The sequence below is a fragment of the Miniopterus schreibersii genome, assembly GCF_964146895.1.
Source record: "Miniopterus schreibersii genome assembly, chromosome: 11".
Taxonomy (NCBI): Eukaryota; Metazoa; Chordata; class Mammalia; order Chiroptera; family Miniopteridae; genus Miniopterus; species Miniopterus schreibersii.
In genome coordinates, this window is record NC_138111.1 from 71,667,356 (window position 1) to 71,689,883 (window position 22,528).

General features: G+C 49.5%; 1 protein-coding gene across 16 annotated transcripts in view; it reads left to right on the forward strand.

The window, feature by feature from the left end:
* The window catches only part of WNK2 (WNK lysine deficient protein kinase 2), a 125,528-nt gene that overhangs the window by 49,065 nt on the left and 53,935 nt on the right, over nt 1-22,528 (forward strand). For 15 of the 16 annotated variants that reach the window (XR_013999878.1, XR_013999879.1, XR_013999880.1 and 12 more), the window contains exons 9-19: nt 325-527; nt 2,869-3,000; nt 3,342-3,524; nt 5,183-5,731; nt 7,561-7,851; nt 8,293-8,342; nt 9,181-9,349; nt 9,435-9,551; nt 9,886-10,056; nt 10,310-10,355; nt 10,831-10,950. Coding sequence is in view for 12 of the 16 variants with exons in the window: in XM_081151598.1 (XP_081007724.1) it covers nt 325-527; nt 2,869-3,000; nt 3,342-3,524; nt 5,183-5,731; nt 7,561-7,851; nt 8,293-8,342; nt 9,181-9,349; nt 9,435-9,551; nt 9,886-10,056; nt 10,310-10,355; nt 10,831-10,950 (2,031 nt within the window). In the remaining 4 variants the exon portion in view is untranslated. The remainder of the gene's footprint in view (nt 1-324; nt 528-2,868; nt 3,001-3,341; nt 3,525-5,182; nt 5,732-7,560; nt 7,852-8,292; nt 8,343-9,180; nt 9,350-9,434; nt 9,552-9,885; nt 10,057-10,309; nt 10,356-10,830; nt 10,951-22,528) is intronic. The other variant, XM_081151599.1, reaches the window with a different exon arrangement.

Genomic DNA, 22,528 nt, shown 5'->3' on the forward strand with positions numbered 1-22,528 from the left:
AGGGTGGAAGCAGCTGCCTTGCCTGTGAGGACTGTGAGGTGCCCCCCCGGGACCTGTGTGGCCCGCAGCAGCCCCCCCAGGTGTCAGGCAGTGTGGGGGGCTGCCAGGGCCACCTCCGGGTGGTGCAGTCAGCCCCCGGACCGCTCTGTAGTTGATTGTGCAAAATGATGCATGTTCACTACTTACATGGTCTGGAGACACAACCATGTCTTTGTTTTGCAGAAGAAGCGTGCGGGCGGGCGGGCTGCACGTCTGTGTGGAGCCCATGGGCTGCGGGGCATCACTTTGAGTGCCCGCTCTGAGCCGTGCCTTTGTCCTCCCCAGCGGGCAGCACGTTGGACAGCGGCCAGGGCTCCACCGTGTACTCGGACTCGCAGAGCAGCCAGCAGAGCACGGTGCTGGGCTCGCTGGCGGACGCAGCGCCGCTCGCCGCCCAGAGTGTGTGCAGCCCCCCTGTAAGCGTGAGCGAGGGGCCTGTCCTGCCACCCAGCCTGCCCTCGCTGGGGGCCTACCCGCAGCCCGCCACGGTGAGTCAGCTTAGCCCTCGCACTGGGCACCCCGTCCACGCGGCCTGCAGTCTGATGGGCTGTCTAGGCTGTGCTGGCCCGGGGTCAGTTCCCGGTCGTGCCAGAGCAGTTTCACAGGAGGTCCATCCTTGTCAGCAACTGCAGGGCTGCAGGCCAGAGCAGCCTGTGACCTACCCTGAGAGACCTGCCTAGTGAGAAAGTACGGAAAACAGAGCCCAGTGACACCCAGTGCTTGCAAAGCTGTGATAAGTTGGCAAGGTCCTGCCCTCAGACTGGTGCAAAGGGGGCAGAGAATCATCATTTATATGTGGAAACCTTTGCTGTTGAATGTCCAGCTCCACTGAGGGGTGGCACCTCCCCTAGGTATTATGCAGCTGTTAGGCACATGGAAGTGGCTGGACCACGAGAAACGTTTCAGTGACAGTTGAGAAGTGGGACTGAAAGGGCCTCATGTGTGTCTGAGGAGTACTTTGTAAGCCTGAGAGGTGAAATGGAAATTGATAGGTAAGGAGGTCACATTTGGCATTTATTTTATAATTTTGATTTTAATGCCAAAGAATGCAAAGCAGCTGCTTGCTTCGCAGGCCTAAGCTGTCAGAGAAGTTGTCCTTGAGGCAGGTGGTGCAGTGGGGTCCAGAGGGAGATTTAGGCCTCTAGCCTAGGAGGGGGTCAGGGCCAGGTGCCCTGCTGGGTGCCCAGTTCTCCTGGGTTCTCACTCGAGCTCTCCCCACACTCTCACTGTCACCACTTTCTGGACACTGAAGCCTCTTTGGCCACCCGTCTCTCTTCCCTCCCTCTTATACTTGGGCTCGAAAAGCCCCTTTGGAAAAGCAGTTGAAGCACCTGCCTCTGCTGATCAGGGTTCAGGGCTCCTTGGCAATTTGCACTTGCAGTTTTGCTCATTTCATGAAATGAAGTGAGATACAGTTATAAACGGCACTGACAGCTCCTAGGAAAAGACTGTTGTTGCTCAGAGCTTTGTTTCTTGGCTTTGGGCTTGCCATGCTGGAGCTGAGCACCTTCCCAGGCACAGGGCCAGGGGGACTCTTGGCTACCTATCCTGGCAGCCCCCTGCCTGTCCGAGCTTCTGCTTGTAGACTGGGAAGGCCAAGCACAGGGAGGTAAAAGGCTGGCTGGCCAGGGTTTACCCCAGGGCTCGGCCAGAGCGCTCTCTCCCATGTCTTGTCTGTTTAAACAGGAACAGCATGGACAGAAGGGTGGGAACTAGAGGGGGTCCCCAGGGTGTACCCGGGTCTCCTGGGGAGGATTATGGTGGTGACGTGGCCCTGAATCCCGTGAGAAGAACAGGGCGGAGGGGCTGGGAGCAGTGCCAGTCGTCTGGGGCCTCCTGTACCTGAGTCTTGCTGAGCCAGGGCTGTGGCTGGGGGAACAGGTACATAGGAGACTCTCTCCTCACCCTAGCTTCTGGTAGATGCACAAAACAGGTTTTGTCCCACTTGTGCTGCTTCTCATAGTGTCTTTACTGCAAAAGATGGAAAGGACTGATAACAGGTTTCAGGTGACAAATTACTGTCACGTGATTCATCCAGAAAGCCTGCAGTGTGAGAGCATTCCCTGTCCTGGGGACAGCCAGGCCTGCACCTCAGTCCGCACCTTTGTGTGAAGCCTGTTTCCACATCTTCCTACCTGCTTCTCACTTCCCCATTGTTTTGAAGTAAATCCCAAACAGATATTTTGCCCATAAATATTTCAGTCTGTATCTCTGCCAGATCAAGATTTTTGAAAACAAAACCTAATATCGTTATTGCACCTAAAAATGAACAAATCAGCAGCAGTTGTGACTATCTTTGGACGACCCATGCTCAGGTCTCTGACTCGCCCCGTTCTGTCTCCACTGTGGCCAGTGGTACAGACTCCATATGTGGCCCCGTTTTCCTGACCGAGTCCCTGGAGGGCCCAGCTCTGCAGAGCGCCCTCCCCTGGTGCAGCCGCTGTTTGTCCATGTTTCTGTATCCTGTGAGCTTGTCTATGTTACATAGTCCTATAGACAAGAAGCATATGCATTTGTATCTCTCCCCTACTGGTGTCATAACGAGCGTGTCTCCACAATTCCACAAAGCCCTTGTAATGGTCTTTTCTCACGGTTGTGTAATATTCTGTGGCACTGATGTTCCAGAACATTCCTCGGTTAGGAGTTGTGGCCATTCTGGGCTTAGGGGACACCACACCTTGCTTCTGTGAGTCATGTTCCTAGGAAAACCATCCCTGGCAGGACGGTGGGCACAGGGAGTAAGAGGCGGGTCCCTGCAACTGTCCAGCGGGTGGCTGTGTGGTGGTCTTTAGGGTAGCCACTGAGCATGGCCCCTGGCGCTCTCTGCAGCCTGGCCTGTCCATGGGCTCTGTCTCGCCCTCCACCTGTGCTTCCCTCCCACCGCAGCATTTCCAGGAACCAGCCATGAGCTTCGCCCCCGTGCTGACCGGCCCAGGCCAGCCCATGCCCTCTGGCCACCAGGTGAGTGCGGCTGCCCTCCTCATGGCCACCATCAGTGCCTCAGTCTCCCCTGACAGTCAGTTGTGGTTGGCCTGGGCCCGGGGTGCTGATGGGAGTGGGGGTAGGTCTCTTGTGTTTGTGGAATTCAAGTCCCACAGCACTTGGAGGGGCTTCATTTGCACACAGCAGTTCTTACCGACCTGCGTGTCCTGGGCTCCCTGCTGGGGGGGGTGCGCGCGCGCGTGCGTGCGTGCGTGTGTGCGCGCGCGCGCGCATGCTCATTGATTTTCTCTGTCCTGTCTGAGCACCTGCAGCATCTCTCAGTGGGATGTTGGTGTAAGAGAAACCCCCTCTCCCTCCAGCCTCCTCCTCTGGCCCAGCCAGCCCCCTTGCCACAGGTCCTGGCCCCGAAGCCCGTGCATCCTCTCCAGCCGGTGCCCCCCCACCTGCCACCATACCTGGCTCCAACCTCCCAGGTGGCCCCAGCTCAGCCCGTCCAGATGCCACCGGTGCCCCTGCAGCCACTCACTCAAGTCCCTACACAGGTACCTCACCCTCCTGTTCTCCACCCTCCACCCTCAGTGGGGCAGCGGTGCCCGCCTGCCTTACTTGTCTATCTCAGGGGTGTCTAGGAAGGGGGGGAGCCAGCTATGATCCTGTCCATCCTTGGAGCCATTTGAGGCCATGCTGACCATGGCTCCTTGTGGCAGGAGTGGGGGGTATCACATGACCTATGATACTTGATAGCACATGGTGGGCGCTCGAGTGCCATCGCCCAGGCTGATATCATTGATAGTCATGAGCTTGCTTTTGCCTCGTGTGTCACGGGGCTGTGATGGGAAGTGCCACTTCATGTAGAAGGTGTGAATGTCCCTGGGGTTCACCCCACAGCCCAGAAGTTTCTTACCTTTCAGCTGTCACAGCTGTCACCTGCCCTTATTGTTGTCAAGTCGTGCTAGAGTTGATTTTGCTGTCCTGTTAAGCCACCGCCTGACTTTTGGTGGTCATGGCATTTAGTTGCTTTCACAGCCCCAGAAGTCAGTCTGCCCATTTCCAGTAGACTGCACCAGCCACCAGAAAGGCTCCCTCTTAGGGCAGCGACTGTCAACCCTCTTCATCTCACTGCGCATAAGCTGATTCCTAAAACTATGCAGCACACCGAGAAATAAATTTTTTGCCGATCTGACAAAAACAAAAATAGGTATAATTTTTTTTTTAAACAAGTATGTGGTCTCGCTTTATTTTTTAATTTTATTTATTTTTAATATATCTTTATTGATTTCAGAGAGAGGAAGGGAGAGGGAGAGAGAGATAGAAACATCAATGATGAGAGAGTCATTGATCGGTTGCTTCCTGCACGCCCCCGACTGGGGATCGAACCCGCAACCTGCACATGTGCCCTGACCGGGAGAATCCAGCTGCGATCTCCTGGATCCTACCTAGGTCGATGCTCAGCCACTGAGCCCCGCCCGGCCAGGCTGTGTAATGTTGATTCATTCATGTGGGACGGCTGTTGCTGTGTTGGTGGTGGTGATTTTTTTATTTGACAGTCTAAGGGAAAAAGGTCAGTGCCCCTAAATATTCAGGTGTTGCATGTTTTAAAAATCCTCACAGCATACCTGCCAAAAGTCACTGTTTTAGAGTGAGAAATGTCGGAATCTGCTGCAGTGTTTAAGGGCAGGGATCCCTGAGGTTGGATATTGGGTGTCTCCGACGAGAAGGCTTGGAGCCTCCACTGTGGGGAGATGTCGTCCTCCCCAGTCCTGACGGCACGGCCAACGGGTATTCAGAGACATGCTTTCCCCAAAAGAACCCAACAAAGAACTTGGTCTGTGTGAATTTATACAGATTGAAGAGAATCAGGCAAAGTAATTTCAGATGTTTGGGGCCTTTCTGGTAGCCCTGACCGTCCTAGCCTTTTTGAAAGAAAACTGAAGCTAGTGGTCACTACTGTGACCCCTCGAATCTGAGCTGCCCAGCCATCCTGAGAACCACCAGTCGTCCCCACACCCTCTGCCTTTCCTTCTCTGTTTGAATGCGTCCTGCACTTGGTTTCATTTGAATTAGGTTTCCTTTTGGGTCCCCTTGGCAGCAGCTGCATAGAAGTGCCTTGGACAGAACCTGCGGGGGCGGTGGCCGTTTTGTCCAGGGCCTCCTGGGGGGCTGAGCCCCAGCACGGCTGACATGCTCACGTCTCTTTCAGATGCCTCCACTCCCTGTAATCCCGCCAGTCGCTCCACTGGCCACGATCGACAGCCTCCCCTCAGCCCTCCCGGACCTGCCAGCTGCCAGTGGGCCTGCTGTGCCTCCTCCCTCTCAATATTTCTCTCCTGCTGTCATCTTGCCAAGCCTCCCGCTCAATGCCGCTGCCCCTCTGCCCACATCACCAGCCCTGCCTCTGCAGACGGTCAAGCTTCCCCACGCCGCCGGGGCACCACTGGCCATGCCGTGCCGGACCATTGTGCCAAATGTGGCGGCCACCGCCACTGCCATCCCTCTGCTGGCTGTGGCCCCACAGGGCGTGGCCACCCTGTCCATTCATCCTGCTGTGGCCCAGCTCCCGGCCCAGCCCATGTACCAGGCAGCCTTCCCGCAGGTGATGGCCAGCGACGTCCCCCCTTCCCCGCTCCACACGGCGCAGACTGTGAGGCCCACCCCTCTGCAGCCAGCAGCCCCCGTGCCGCAGCCCCACCAGCCAGGCATCGCCCGCCTTCCTGAGCAGACTGCCTCTGCCCCCAGGGTGGGGAGCCAGGTAAGCCACCCTCCAGGCAGGGCCTGTTCTCCAGGCATCAGAAGACCCCTTAGTGCCCAGCAATGCAGAGGGTCCTTGGGCTCCGCTCCTTCTCAGTACCTTGGCTGAGGGCAGGGCCAGAGTGGGGTCTGCTCCACCCGCTTGGCTTTCCGTCACTGGAGGTGTCTGCTGCCTCCTCCCACTCCCAGGGGAGGCTCACACTGTCTGTCTTACCATCTATCAAAATGATGTAGGTGGACAACCTCCATGTCAGCAGGGAAATGGGGCACCAGGGTTCTTGGGGGATCTGTCAGTTGGGTCCAGGCAGTGGCTGGGGGCCTGTGGCTGCTGGTTCCAGGGTGGCCATGGCAGACAAGGATGGTGTCCCAGAGTCAGGCAGGGCCCTCAGGCAGCTCACCGCGCTGACAGTGTAGGGACACGGGGAGATGCGTCATGCCGGTCGGGTGAACCTCCCAGTGGCTTCAGATATCTGCACCGCCCAGCATGTTTTAGAGTGTCAGGGCTGTTATCCAACCTTGTGTGAGGAGAGGAGTGGTGTTGGGGCCTTTCACCTGGGGGCCTCTCACCTGGGAACCCTCTCACCTGGGAACCCTTTCACCGGGGGTGGGGTGGACTTCTCACCTGGGCACCTTCTCACTTGGGTGCACTTCTGCCTGGCCCTAAACCTCAACAGTCCTGTGCCTGTGGGCACCGTTCTTTCCTTTTAACGCTTAGGCTCCTCCCTCTAAGGTGGGGCTGACACCTCCTTTGATTCTGTTAGGAAGATTAATCCCAAAGCTTGGGAGGTGCCAGGTTCCCAGCTCATTGGCACTTACTCAGTCTGGGCTAAGATTCCACGTCCTGAGTGGACGCAGGTCCTCCTGGACGTACTTCTTGCTGTCCAAGTCCCAGAATGGTCTGTCCTTGGAGAAAGAAGGAATGGCGTTTGTTTAAACACATGTGGGAAGGCTCAGCAATCCAGCTCCTTGCCTGAGCAAGCACCTGGCAGCTTGTCACTCATTCGAGTCCTCTCAGGTCAGGGCCATATGGGGAAAGCCAAGGCCTGTATGGAGGCTTGGGGTCTGGGCCTGGACTGGCACCTTGCTGCCCATGCTAGCCTGGCACACGGTGAGCACTGGGTCATTTGCTCAGTGGTTGGAAAAGGCACGGGGCACTCAGAGGTCATCCACCAGGTCTAATGGCCTCCCCCCTGCCTGGCTGGAAGAGGGTCTGGGTTTTATGGAGGGATTGGGCCAACTGTCCCACAGCCTTCCCTGTGGCTGGTTAGTCTCATGTCAGCAGGCCAAGCAGGGGGTCGTTGCATTTCTGACTATATACCCTGACTGGGGCAGGATGGTCTCCTGCCCTTTCAGGTTGGGGCCCTCCTTCTGCCTGTTAGGTTTTCCACTGAGAGCTTACAAAGAGGGAACAGTGGGGAGTCAGGCCCAGCTCCCAGGTCACCCCAGGGAAGGCTGAGGTCCAGGGCAGTGCTCGATCCAGACCCTGAGGTTGGCACCAAGTGACCACACTTAGGGCTTCTCAGACAGACTCAGCTTGACGTGAATAAGTGAAATGTGGTTTGGGGTTAGATTTTACACAAGTGGAAACTCGAGAGTGCCTTTCGTATGTTTGTTTCTTCTAAGTCTGTGCACAAATGTTCTCTGAGGCCAGAACTTGCCTGTGGCAGGAGTGGGTGCCTTTGGAGAGGGACCCTCAGCTCTTGCACTGCAGGTGTGCTTAATGCTTATCCACCTGGATAGGGAAGCACCTGCTGTGCCCACGATGCCCAGGGCCCCTCAGGGGTGGCAATGGCACCCCAACTTGCACACATATCTTCTGTGCTCTCACAGATCCTGCTTGGCCCCCCGCCTCCATATGCTGTGGATGTCACCGCCCAGGTCCCCATGGTGCCCGCTCCTGCTGCCATCCTCTCCCCGCCTCTGCCAGAAGTGCTGCCACCTGCCACCCCTGAGCTCCTGCCTCAGCTCCCCAGCTCCCTGGCCCCCACAGTGATGGCTGCTACTCAGAGCTTGCCTGTCCAGACCACTGCACTGCCACCCGCTAGCCTGCCGCTGACCAGTGGGCCTGGGATCTCCAGCCTCTGCCCAGCTGTCCAGCTGACTGTGGAGTTGGCTCCGGAGGTGTGTGGACTAGGCCCCCAGCATACCCCTCAGTACCTGGCCCCTGTGCTCGGTCTCAGCCCAGAAGTGGGGAAGGTGGAAGCATGTGTCCGTCTTGTCTCCCTTTGCTGTCCCCAGGGTCACACTTTCCTTAAATGCGTTTCCAGGTAGAAGGTGTGATATTTTTTACAGTAGATTTAGGGTGCTTTCCTTGGAGGTGACAGGAAGCCTCTGACAAACCTTCCTGGGTCTGTGTGCTGCCTTGGGATGATCAGAGTGGTTCAGTGTGTTTACAAACAGGAGAGTCCCAGCATTTAGGAATCTGCTTGGCTCCAACACCCGCTGCCCTGTGTGGTCTGCTTGCTACGGTCAGAAGGGATCAGGCGACAGCTGGGCTGGGTGGCTTGTGGCTGTGCTCAGGTGAGAGATGTGACCATTCTCCTTTCCATGGTTTTATTTCAGGAGCAGGCCTCACAGGACAAGCAGCCTGGCCTCCTGCAGAGCTGTGAGAGGTAACGGCCCAACTGGCATGGAGATGGCATGGCCACGTGCCACCTCAGCCTGCCTGCTGCCCTGTCACAGGGATCCCATCTGGTTTTCCCCACATGTGTCAGGGCTTCTAGTGACATCAGTTGCTCCCATCCTGACCTGGTGGAGCTCCTCTGGGGTCCTGGTCAGCACTCATTGGATTTTGGTTGTTTGATGCTCCTGGCTGTGTCCTGGGGTTGTTGGCACTGGTATGTGTGCTGAAGGTTTTCCAGGTGCTGGGCTGGTGGAAGACTGGAGGGCAGGGCAGAATCCAGTCCACATCCCAGTCTCCCAGCGAACGCCTGTGGTCTCCCAGTCACGGGGCATGCTGAGTTTGGGAGGGAACTGGTTACAGGAAGGGACCCTGTGTCCCAGCCTCTCAGTATGTCAGCAACAAGCTCACTGCTCTGCAAGTTTTCCTCAAACCTTGCAGCAACCCATGTGGTGGTCATGTTCCCATTGCTGCTGCACAGATAGGGAAACTGAGGCACAGGAGAGGATTGTTTCTTAATTTCGATGTTTACCATGAGGCCGCTCCTGGAAGGAGCCTGATTCACAGGGCACGAGGCCCAGAGGACCAAGGTCCCGGGTGAGAAAGCCCACGTGTCCCCCACAGCTTCAGCACTGCCCAGGGCGGGAGGAGGGGCTCTGGGTTCAGGGATTCTCTGCCGGGCATAGCTGGCTTCAGACCCACTAGGTTTTCTAGCTGAGCAAACACAGACACTAAAGCTTCGGGCTGTTTCCTGAAAAGCTAAGCTTTCCTGTGAGGCCCGTTTGCAGGTCGTTTTCCTGGGCACAGAGACATTCCTAGTTTTCCAACAGCTATGGAGGATCCGATGTCACTTCTGGAAGGGAGCTGAGTGACAGCTGTGAAGGCACGTTTGGAGGGGGGAAGCTGGAAGGCAAGCCTGCCCGGAAACATCACCGCAGGTCCACACGCACCCGCTCCCGCCAGGAGAAAGCCAGCCGGCCCCGGCTGACGATCCTGAATGTGAGGAGACAGGCGTGTGGGCTGGCAGGGGCGGGCAGGCTGGGCGAGGCCTCCTGCCGGGTCTCACTGCCTGGATGTCCCATAGGTGTGCAACACAGGCGACAAGATGGTCGAGTGCCAGCTGGAGACCCACAACCACAAAATGGTGACATTCAAGTTTGACCTGGATGGGGACGCGCCCGATGAGATTGCCACCTACATGGTACGTGGGTGCCGCCAGCTTGGTTGGGTCAGTGGCGCTTCTGGTTGGCGAGGCTGTCTCCTCTGTGTCCTTTGGGCACCGGGCTGCCAACCACTTGTCAGCCGCCCCATGCTTCAGCCTCCGCAGGCAGCCCCCTGGTCCGGGAGGCCCCTGGAGAGGTGCTCTTCACGCTGTGGCTTTTCTTGCTGAGCTGTGCAGCCTGGGTTCCAGTACCAGGAGCCTGGGCATCTCCCCGTTGGGGTTTAGTACAGAGCAGAGATCAAGCCAATCAGTCTGTGAAGACCTGCACGCCTGCGTCGCACCCTCCCCCCCAGGGCTGTGTGTGCCATTGCAGGTAGAGCATGACTTCATCCTGCCGGCCGAGCGGGAGACGTTCATCGAACAGATGAAGGATGTCATGGACAAGGCGGAGGACATGCTCAGTGAGGACACAGATGTGGACCGTGGCTCCGACCCTGGGGCAAGCCCACCACCCCTCAGCACCTGCAGCCTGGGTGGTGGAGAGGTGAGTTAGGGTGCTGGGTCCTCGAAGAACCAGGGCCTGCTTTCCCCCCAGCCCCAGGCTCTGAGGACAGCACTGGGCATTGCCTGCCTGCTGGAGGAGCCCGCAGGGCATGCAGCACTGCAGAGGTGCCCAAGGGGGCGCTTCAGCTCAGTTGGAAATCCTGCTCTGAGGCCCTGGATGTCCTGAGGCCACACTGTGCTCCCAGTTCTTGGTCTGTGCAGTCTTCTGATTTCTGACCTTTTACCTCCCTCAGGAGAGTCAGCAATCCCAAGCAAACGCCCCGGTATATCAGCAGAATGGTATGTCTTCCACCTGGGCCACACCCCCACCAGACTCACCAGAGAGGAGGCATTTCTGTCATTGTCCCGTCTGTCTCCCAGCAGGCATATGATAAGAGCTCCACTGAGCATATTGTTAAGGGGTTAAGCCATCACACTGGGGGTGTTGCTGGACTGTTCAGTGACCTCTCTCCCCCACCAGATGTCCTCCCAGTCTGGCCCAGATGTTGACTGAGGGTGTCAGGATTCCCCACTGCCTGCTAGTCCGCCGCCAGCATTGCCTCGTCAGTGGTGGTACCCTGGGCATCCTGGGAACTAAGCCCATTTCGGGTGTGCTTGTGAGCGTCCCTGACTGCCAGCAAGGAGCCCTTGAGTGGCCTGCATATCCCTCACTAGTGTGAGACTAATTCCCCAGAGGGTCTGGTGCCAGCAGTGTGGGTCACACCAGGAGAGAAACACTCTTGCTCTCACCAGCTGTTTTTGTCCTGCCCTTTAGTCCTGCACACTGGGAAGAGGTGGTTTATCATCTGTCCGGTGGCTGAACACCCAGCTGCAGAGGCCCCCGAATCTTCGCCCCCACTTCCTCTGAGCTCCCTGCAGCCAGAAGCCAGCCCAGGTAACAGCCACAACCCACAGTCCTGCTGGTAACTCGGCACTCCTCTCTCCCATGTACTGCTCTGCGTCACCTGGCTCTACTTGTGCTCACAGCTCACTGGCCAGTGCTGTGTGCCCAGGTATGTGTGCAAGGAACTGACCCTGCACTGTCATCCCACAGCCCAGAGCAACCTGAGGGGCTGTTTTCCTCTCCAAAATTTCTACCTAATGAACCAATTCAGGGCAGTGCTCAGACTTGGGAATGCTGGTCACCTTTGCTGTGCAGGTGACGCACAGGTGTGTGCTGAAGGGGCTCTGCCCTCACTCTTTCTTACCGGTGTCATCTGGAAACTCCTAGCTCCTGCCCCTTCCCTCTAGGTGGCCCACCTGCAGAGATGCCCTACTTGTTCTGATGGGGTAGGAAAGTCCCTTGTGCTAAGACTCTCTGATTTTAAATTGTCACCAAGGAAAATGACACGCGGATATTGATCTTCACCTGTGTGGACAGGTGCCAGCAAGCTTGCCCTGGGGGCTGTCTGTTAAGTCCTGATTTTTATGGTCCCTTGGGAGGCTGAAAATAATCACTTAAACAGATTTAAGGTTTAATTCCCTATAAGCTGGCAGGAAAGAGTTGCTGATTATATAACTTGACCTAACTTTGTGGTACAGTAGCCCTCCTTACACACATTTTCACTTTCTGTGCTTTCAGTTACCTGCAGTCAACTATGGTCCAAAAATATTAGATGGAAAAATCCCAGAAATAAACAATTCACTAAGTTTTTATTTATTTATGTATTTTAATTTTTATATTTTTATTGAATTTCTTGAAGTGACACTAGTTAGTGAAATAATGTGGATTTGAAGTGTACAGCTCTGTGACACATCAGGGTATTGTATTGTGTGTTCACCATCCAGTCAGGTCTCCTTTTGTCACCACTTAGCCCCTCACCCACTTCTACCTCCCCCATCCCCCTTTTCCTCTGGTAATCATCATAATGGTGTCTATGTCTCTGAGGTGGGTTTTATTTTGCTTAATCTCTTCACCTTTATTCACCCAGCCCCCCAACTCCCCTCCTCACTAACAGCTGTCAGTCTGTTTTCTACGAGTCTCTTTATTTTATTAGTTTATTTTGTTCTTTAGATTCCCATATAAATGAAATCGTATGGTATTTGTCTTTCTGTGACTGGCTTATTTCACTTAGCATAATGCCCTCCAGGTCTATTCATTCTGTTGCAAAAGGTAAGGCTTCCTTCCTTTTCACAGCTGCGTAGTATTCCCTGGTGTGAATGTCCCACAGCTTCTTATCCACTCATCTACTGATGGGCACTTGGGCTGTTTCCAGATCTTAGCTCTTGTAAATTGTGCTGCTATGAACCCAGGGGTGCATAAGTTCTTTCTGATGAGTGTTTCAGGATTCTTAGGATACATTCCTAGGAGTGGGATCACTGGGTCAGAAGGCAGCTACATCTTTAATTTTTTGAGGATCCTCTACACTGTTTTCCACAGGGGCTGCCCCGTCTGCATTCCCACCAGCAGTGCACCAGGGCTCCCCTTTCCCCACACCCTCGCCAGCAGGAGTCATTTGTTGATTGTTGATGGAGCCATTCTGACAGGTGTGAGGTGATAGCTCATTGTAGGTTTAATTTACATCTCTGATGATTAGTGGTGTTGAGCATCTTTTCATGTATCTGTTGACCATCAATATGTCCTCTTTGGAGAAGTGTCTATTCAGGTCCTGTGCTGAATTTTTAATTGGGTTGTTTGTTTTTATGGTGTTGAGTTGTATAAGTTCTTTATAAATTTTGGATATTAACCCTTCATTAGCTGTATCATTGGTGAATATGTTCTCTTATTCAGTGGTTGTCTTTCATTTGGTTGCTGGTTTCCTTTGCTGTGCAAAAACTTTAGTTTGATGTAGTACCATTTGTATATTTTTTCTTTCGTTTCCCTTGCCTGAGCAGATATGTATATGAGAAAATATATTGTTATGAAAAATGTTCGAGATTTTACTACCTATGTTTTCTTCTGGGATATTTATGGTTTTGAGTCTTACATTTAAGTCTTTAATCCATTTTGAGTTTATTCTTGTGCATGGTGTACGAAAATGGTATAGTTTTATTTGCATGTACCTGTCCAGTTTTCCCAGCACCATTTATTGAATAGACTGTCTTTACCCCATTGTAGCTTCTTGCCTCCTTTGTCAAATATTAATTGACCATAAGGCATGGGTTTATTTCTGGGCTCTCTATTCTGTTCCATTGATCTATATGCCTGTTCTTATGTCTGTACCATGCTGTTTTGATTACAGTGGATTTGTAGTAGTTTGATATCCAGTGTTGGGATCCCTCCAACTGTGTTCTTCTTTCTCAACATTACCATGGTTATTAGGGCTCCTTCATGGTTCCATATTAATTTGGGGGATATTTGTTCTAGTTCTGTGAAATACGCCATTGGTGTCTTAATAGGAATTCCATGGAATCTATAGATGGCTTTGGGTAGATGGACATTTTAATGATGTTAACTCTTCCTGCCCATGAACATGGTATATGCTTCCATTCATTTGTGTGTTCTTCAGTTTCTTTTTTCAGTGTCTTGCAGTTTTCTGAGTATAAGTCTTTTATCCTCTTGGTTAAATTTATTCCTGTGTATTTTTTTATGTGATTATTTTCTTAGTTTCCCTTTCTGAGAGTTCATTATTGGTGTATAAAAATGCAACTGATTTCTGGATATTTATTCTGTATCCTGCTACTTTAATGAATTTATTTTTCAGTTCTAGTAGTTTTTTGGTGGAGTCTTTAGGGTTCTCTAAATACAGTATCATGTCATCTACATATAGTGATAGTTTTACTTCCTCCTTTCCAATTTGGATGCCTTTTATTTCTTCTTCTTGTCTGATCACTGTGGCTGGGATTTCCAGTACTGTGTTGAATAAGAGTGGTAAGAGTGGACACTCCCTTCTTGTTCCTAATCTTAACAGGAACGTTTTAGTTTTTGCCCATTGAGTATGATGTTGGCTATAGGCCTGTCATATATGGCCTTTATTATGCTGAGGTATGATCCCTCTATTGCCACTTTGCTGAGAGTTTTTATCAGAAATGGGTGCTGGATTTTGTCGAGTGCTTTTTTGCATCTATTGATGTGATTATGTGATTTTTGTCCTTCAGTTTGTTTATGTGATGTATCACGTTTATTGATTTGCAGGTATTGTACTAGCCTTGCATCCCCAGAATAAATCCCACTTGGTCATGGTGTATGATCTTTTTAATGTATTGCTGGATTTGGTTTGCTAATATTTTGTTGAGGATTTTAGCATCTTTGTTCATTAGGGATATTGGCCTATAATTTTCCTTCTTTGTAGTGTCTTATCTGGTTTTGGAATTTGAATAATGCTGGCCTTGTAAAATTACCTTGGGCGTCTTCCAACCTGTTGAATTTTTTGTGTTAATTTGAGAAGGATAGGTGTTAATTCTTCTTTGAATGTTTGGTACATTCACCTGTGAAGCCAGCCAGTATAGGACTTTATTGGAAGTTTTTTTTATTACTGCTTTGATATCATTAGTTGTAATCAGTCTGTTCAGATTTTCTGTTTCTTCTTGATTCAATTTTGGAAGATTGTATGTTTCTAGGAATTTGTCCATTTCATCTAGATTGTCTTAATATGTTGACCTTATAGCTGTTTGTAATATTTTCTTACAGTCCTTTGATTTTCTTTGGTGTCAGTTGTTACTTCTTCTCTTTCATTTCTGATTTTATTTATTTGGATCCTTTCTTGATGAGTCTGGTTTGTCAATCTTGTTTATTGTTTCAGAGAAGCAGCTCTTGGTCTCATTGATCTTTTGTATTGTTTCTTTAGACTCTATTTTGTTTATTCCATGATCTTTATTGTTTTCTTCTACTTAATTTGGGCTTTGTTAGTTGTTCTTTTTTCTTCTTTATTTAAGTGTAAAATTAGATTGTTTACTTGAGATTTTTCTTGTTTCATGAGATAGGCCTGTAATCCTATAGAATTTCCCTCTTAGGACTGCTTTTGCTGTGTCCCATAGATTTTGGGTCCTTGTGTGTTCATTTTTATTTGTTTCAAGGTATCTTTTGATTTCTTCCTTGATCTTGTTGACCCATTCATGTTTAGTAACATGTTATTTAGCCTTCATAATTTTGTGTGTCTTTCAGTTTTTTTGTTTGTTTTTGTGATTGATTTCTAGTTTCATAGCATTAGGGTCAGAAAAAATGCTTGATATGATTTCAGTCTTCTTAAATTTATTAAGACCTGTTTTGTGTCCTAACGTGGTCTATCCTAGAAAATATTCCATGTGCACTTGAAAAGAATGTATATTCTGCTGCTTTGGGTTGAGATGCTCTGAAGATATCAATTAAATCCATCTGATCTAGTGTGTTGTGTAAGGTTGCCGTCTCCGTGTTGATTTTCTCTCTGGTTGATCTATCCATTGATGTCAATGGGGCGTTAAAATCCCCTGCTATGACTGTATTACTGTCGACTCTCCCTTTAGAGTCGAGATCTGTTTTGTATATTTAGGTGTTCCTGTGTTGAATACACAAATGTTTACAAGGACGTTTGTAATTGACATTTGGATTGATACTTTATCGTTATGTTGTCTCCTTCTTTGTCTCTTATTTGTTTAAAGTGTTTAAAGTGTATTTTGTGAGATATTGGGTATTGCTACCCCAGGTTTGTTTTTCATTTCCATTTGCATGAAATGCCTTTTCAATCCTTTCTTTTTAGTCTGAATGTATCTTTCATTCTGAGGTGGGTCTCTTGTAGACAGCATATATATGGATCTTGTTTTTTTATCCATTCGGCTACCCTATGTCTTTTGATTGGAGCATTTAAGCCACTTACATTTAAAGTGATTATTGATAGGTACACATTTATCGCCATTTTACTCTTAACTACGTTCCTCTTTTCTTCTTTTTTTTTTGGTTAATCCCCACTCGAGGGTATTTTTTCCATTGATTTTTTTTTTTTCTTTCATTAACAAAGGTTTATTTTTATGTGGACCTGGCTCCATGCCAGACACGGGACAAGAGGTGACAGACGGGGCACAGAAGTTACACTCATACTTGGGGACAGCCACCTTCTTGTCTCCCATCCGCACCTCAGCCTGGCAAGGCAGGTGAACTGGAGGGCTCCAGACAGGCTACTGGACGGAAGGTGTGCTATTTCCTGACTTAGGGGACAGAGGGATAGGAGGACATGGGAACATAAAAAGAGAGATGCCAGCAGTCAGATGTGTGTCTAGGCCTGAAATGGAAGGAAGTCTGGGCATAAAATGAGACTGGGAGGTATGGGCTCGAAAGTGGGAGCATGGGCCTCTGGGGAAAGGACCCTTGCGCCTGCCGCTGCATTAGGACGGCTTGTGTTGCTCCCTGTGGGAGATGGGGGCTGGGCACCAAGTAGGCCGACAGGTGTAGCCAGAAAAAGCACAGGTGGGACCACGGCCAGTAGAAGCTCAGAAAATGTAAATGACACAAAGCACAGAAGTCCATTGATTTTTTAGAGAGAGTGGAAGGAGGGGGAGACACAGAGAGAGACATCAATATGAGAGAGACACATTGGTGGATTGCCTTCCACACGCACCCCAGCCGCTGTCAGGGATGGAGCCTGCAACTAAGGGTACTGGTGCCCTTGACTGGAATGGAACCCACAGCCCTTCAGTCAGCGGACCGACACTCCAACCAGTGATGGAAACCAGCCAGCGCTCTTTCCTTCCTCTTCCTCCTCTTCTTCCTCTTCTTCCTCTTCCTCCTCTTCCTCCTCTTCTTCCTCTTCCTCCTCTTCTTCCTCTTCCTCCTCTTCTTTTTCCTCCTCTTCTTCCTCTTCTTCCTCCTCTTCCTCCTCTTCCTCTTCCTTCCTCTTCCTCCTCTTCCTCTTCCTCCTCTTCCTCGTCCTCTTCCTCTTCTCCCTCCACTCCCTTCTGGCCTAAGATGGTTCTGTTGAGAAATCAGCTGACAGTCTTATGGAAGTTCCCTTGTAGGTAACTGTCTTTCTCTTAGTGCTTTTAAGGTTCTCACTGACTTTAACCTTTGGCATTTTAATTGTGATGTGTCTGAGTGTGGGCCTCTTTGGGTCCCTCTTGTTTGGGACACACTGTGCTTGCTGGACTTGTATATTTATTTCCTTCACCAAGTAGGAAAGTGTTCAGTCATCATTTCTTCAAATAGATTCGCGATCTCTTCCTCCCTCTCCTCTTCTGGGTACCCTATGATGTGGATATTTTTAAGCTTCATGTTGCCCCAGAGGTCCCTTAAACTGTCCTCATTTTAAAAAATTTTTCTTTTTGCTGCTCTGATTGGGGTTTTTCTCCTACCTTGTTTCCGTATCACTGATTTGATCCTCTGCTTCATCCAACCTGGTGTTTATTTCTTCAGTGTTGCCTTCATCTCTGATTGGTCCTTTTTCATAGTTTCTGTGTCCTTTTTCATGCTGTTGTCGTTCTCGCTAAGTTTCTTATCATTTTCATTCAGTTCCTGAGCATCCTTATAACCATTACTTTTGAGTTCTGTATCTGTTAAATTGCTTACCTCCATTTCATTTAGCTCTTTTTCTGTAAATTTCTCTTGTTCTTTCATTTGGGGCATGTTTCTTTGCCTCCTCATTCTGGCTGCCTCTTTGCGTTTATTAGGTAGATCTGCTATGTAGAGTGGCCTTATGTAGTAGTTGTCTTTTACCATCCAGTGGCACAGTCTCCTTGATCAGCTGAGCTGGGTGCTCTAGGAATGCCTTTGTGTGGGTTCTGTGACCCCTACTGTTGTAATTGAGTCTTGATTAATATTGGCCCATTCATGCATGGGTTCGACCCTCAGACTGGCTTACTGAGGATTGATTCTTACCATAGTGTACAAGCTGCTGTGCAGGTGCTGACCACATGAAACGGATTTCACCCCAGCAGGATCTGGTGACTGCTGAGATCTCCCTGCGGATAATGCCATGTGTGAAGCTTATTGGATCCTGCTCTGATTTTCTCTGAAGCTGGCCACTGGGTGTGTTGGTTCTGGGGCCTCTTGTGCAGGACTGTGGTGTAGGCCAGTGTCAGATGTTGCCTGTGACTGGGCCTGGGCAACCTTTTTGGAGCTATCAGTGATCCACAGTTTGTAGCTGCCTTTGTTGGGCCTGGAATGCATGGAAAGAACCAAGGTGTACACCAAGACCAGCTTCCACCAGCAGTGAGTCTGGGGGCAGGTCAGCAAAAGTCCCAAGGCACCCCTAGATCCGCCTCCACCTATCTCCACCTGCTGGCTGCCTTTTAGGCTCAGCCACTGAAAGAGCCTCTGGTGGTACTTGAGTTGCATGTGGAAGGTTCTCAGTGAGTCACCAGGCAGGGCGAAGTGGTGTTCACCAGATTGATAGGGGTTTAAACTCAGTGTCAGTGCTGGGTCTGAGGGCACTCAGGAAAAGTCCCAGTGTACACCAAATCTAGCTACCATCTCCCAGGTGCCTGCAGACCTTTGTGGTGTGGTAGGGTCTCAGGAAATCGCAGGGTAAGGCCAGCAGAGTTTTTTTGTTTTTGTTTTTTTAAAATACATCTTTAATGATTTCAGAGAGAGGAAGGGAGAGGGAGAGAGAGATAGAAACATCAATGATGAGAGAGTCATTGATCAGCTGCCTCCTGCACGACCCCCACTGGAGATCGAGCCCACAACCCGGGCATGTGCCCTAACCAGGAATTGAACTGTGATCTCCTGGGTCATAGGTCAGTGCTCAACCAAGAGCCATGCCGGCCAGACAGGCCAGCAGAGTTTATCAGGCCCAAACAGACCAAGATTTTGCCCTGTGAAGGGAAGGCTCTGCATTGGTCAGGTGTGTGAGGGAAAAATGGCTCCTGTCGTGGAGCATGTAACTCAGTTTATCCCAGATTTTGTCAGGACCCTGAGCTCAGCTGGGCAGAGCTTCTGGGAGTCAGGATGGTGAGGTGAGTGGATTTCCCATGAAGGGGAGTGCTGGTCAGCCTTGGGGGTGGAGGAAGGGGTGGCCCTCGCCCCAGAGCCACACAGCTCAGTCCCTGACACTCCCTGAGTCTGCCTATGTTATCAGATTGACTGTTGAGGTATCGCAGTGCTTGTGTTCAGGTCACTCTTATTTTACTCAATAATGGCCCCAAAGTGCAAGCATAGTGATGATGCTGATTCAGATATACTGAAGAGAAGCTTTAAATTGCTTTCTCTAAGTGAAAAGGTGAAAGTTCTTGACTTAATAAGGAAAGAATAAAGATTGTGTGGTTAGGTTGCTAAAATCTATCGTAAGAACAAATCTTTTATCCATGAAACTGGGAAGAAGGAAAAAGAAATTAGTGCTAGTTTGCTGAGAGCATATTCATATAACTTTTACTAGAGTATGTTGTTTTAATTGTTCTATTTTATTATGCTGTTGTTTTTCATATCTTGCTGCACCTAATTATAGATTAAATTTTATCAGAGGTATGTTACATATAGGAAAAAACACAGTATATCTAGGGTTTGGAACTGTCTTCAGTTTCAGGCATGCACGGGGGGTCTGGTTACGTGTCCCATGCAGTGACACTTCTGTACATTTAAGAAAAACATCTGTTAATCATTTTTAATTTTTTATCATATGTTTCCAGCAGCTTGCATTACATCTTTGGAGATGTATTTCCACAGTGTAAAGGTCAGCTTAATAACCCCTAATTAGCCACAAACAGACCTGGTAAAGGGCCTGGCCCTACCCAGACTGAGGGACCACGGGAGAAGCAGCATTGTCTGCAGTGGCTTAATTTTAAAATAAGAATGTGTTCATGTATTACTTTTTTGTTTAAATACAGCCAATTAATTGGGGGAGAAAAACCCTTACAAAATAAATCTAATTTTCAGTATGGTTTAGTGGTTAAAAGGGCATGCCTGGAGTTAAACTCTAGTTCTCCATCTATGCACCAACCTCAGGAAACCTTTCAGAGCCAGTTTCTTCATTTATAAAAGAAAGGGAGGTGGCCACTTTTGGGGATGGCAGGTCTGTTAATTTGAATTAACTGTTCACTGAGGATGACCCCAAACAACTGGATAAAATAAAAAGATCATATGCTTGAAGGTATTTGGGAAATCTGAAGACCGTGGAGGATTATCATGCTGGGATCCCGAAGAGGATGGAGACCTGGGATGCAAGCCCAGTATTGGTCTGTTCCCCTGGGGCATTTTCCATTCTTGCAGGCTGGCTGAGAGGCTGAGCACTGATGCTTCACCAGTTCACCAGGCTAGGGAAAAGGGGGCTCATAATTACTGGCCGGGAGGCTGGCCCTGCTGGAAAACTGCTGGAGAAGGAAGGACCACCGGGACTAGGCAGGCGAGAGAGGAGCTACTTCCGAGCATGGTACCCTCATGAAGGCGATTTCAGAATGCTGTGTGTTCAGACAGAAGTACAGAGGTTCTTTTTACATAAAGGTGACACCATTTTGGACCCCACGTTACTTTTACAAACAATTTTGCAAACACAGTATGTGGCATATCATAAAAAATAACTGGTTCTGGGTAAGATGGTACAGACATCCCATCGCCCCTTTTTTCCACTGAACCTAATGATGTGCCTGGGCCGTCGACACAGGGCACAGCTCTGTGAGGACTTGGGAAGGAAGTAGCAGGAGGAGGATGAGGAAGCTCACAGAACTGCAGGTACCACTGAGCTGTGGTGAGCTTAGCACTCTCCCTCTGGTACCTCCTGAGCTCAGGGAGGTACTCTGACTTCAGGGTAACAGGAAGACTGCAGTGAACTCTGAGTGCAGACAGAGAAGCTCCAGGAGATACCCTCTGGTTTCAGCTCACAGGGCAGGAAAGGGAACTTGTCAAGCTCAGAGAGAAGTGTGTGGATCCCTCTTGTTTTTCATTCCCTTTTCTTCTTTTATCCTCAGCTTGCAGAAAGTTCTGAGGGGCAGCAACAAGTATCAGGAGACAAAACTGAGAGGGGAGAGCCTTCCTCTCCATTGGGTGGAGCTGGTGCTCAAAGAGTTCGTAGCCAAAACCCGTTCTTTTTTTCTCTCTGTCCTCCTGCCACTTAGCCCTGCCTCTCACAATTACGGAAGTGGATGGTTTCTCTCCAGAGGACTGTAAGGGGAGTCCAGTGGAACCAGGAAGTACCAGGAAAATCATGGAAAGAGAGGAGCTTGGGGAAGCAACCTGATACAGTTGTTTTTAACCTATGCATACATGGATCTGATCTAGTAGAACTGAGCTCTAGTAGATGGACTCCCACTTTGGTTCCAAACTGGTCCCTGGGTGGTACACATGTATTTCATGTCAGATTAGTACAGCAAAGACACAGATAACTTAACTGACAGTGTACCACAGCTCATAGAAGGCCAGTTGCAACTTGTAGCTTGAACCTAACCAGGTCAATTGCCTACTAAAGCAAAAATAACCACATTCCCCATAGGATTTAAAAAGACCTAAAACCTCATAATATTATGCAAAATCCAGTCTAATCCAAGCCAACCAATGCAATCCAAAAGTACTTGTCAAATGAAGAACCATAAAAATGTCAACTTGCATGGAAACAGACATCCAGCACATGATAAGATAACATAGATGTAATGATCTGACAAAGGCTTTAAAGCAACTATTAAAAAAATGCTTGAACAAGCAATCACAAACATTCTTGAAACAAATGTAAAATATAAAATAGAAAGTGTCCACAAAGAAATAAAAGATACAAAAGAAACAAATGGAAAATTTAAAACTTGAAACTAAAATACCTAAGACTAACCAATCAGAACTTAGAAAAAGATACCCAAAAAAGTGAACAGAACTTGTGGAACAAGAAAAAAGGTATAGCATTTGTGTCATCAAAGTCCCAGAAGGAGAGAAGTGCAGTGCTGAAAAAATGTTGAAATTATGCTGAAAACTTCCCAAGTTTAGTGAAAGACATGAATCTACAGATTCAAGAAGTGGAATGAATTTTGATAGTATTAACCCAAATAAATCCATACTTGGACACATCATAAACTGCTGAAAACTGAAGACAAAGAAAACATTGTGAAATCAGCCAGAGAATAATTGTTTACCTTTAGAAGAAAGGTCATTCAAATAACCATGAAATCACAGAGTCCAGAAAGAAGTGGCACTGTATTTTTAAAGTGTTGAAAGAAAACTATCAACCCAGACTTCTGTATTCAGAGAAAGTAATCTTCAGGACAGCTGGAGTTTATCTGAGGAGTGGAGAACTCTGCCCAGATTGAAAAGACGGAGAGGGAAAAAGACCCCTTAGAAGATAATGGGGAGGAGTGACATCAGCATGATGTCAGAGTAGGAGATACCAGCCTTCATCTCCCCATAAAAGCAATAATTAGACATCTCCCTATAAAAGGTAACATCCCTGGGGAGGGGTCAAGAATCCAGTTAAGAACCTGTGGGAACACAATAGAACAAAAACTGAAAATAACTCACAGAGAGGACTGCTGGGGAGATGCCTTAGCTGAGATATCAGGAGACAGCCAGGAACAAAGAAGGGCAGGTATATGTATCAGTCACATGGCAAGTGCCATCATGGTTCCTCGTGGTCTACTCTTAGAGGACCCATCATCCTCTGCTGCTGAGGAACTCTACAGCCCCCATAACAGCCACGGGCTCCCTATAGCTTTCA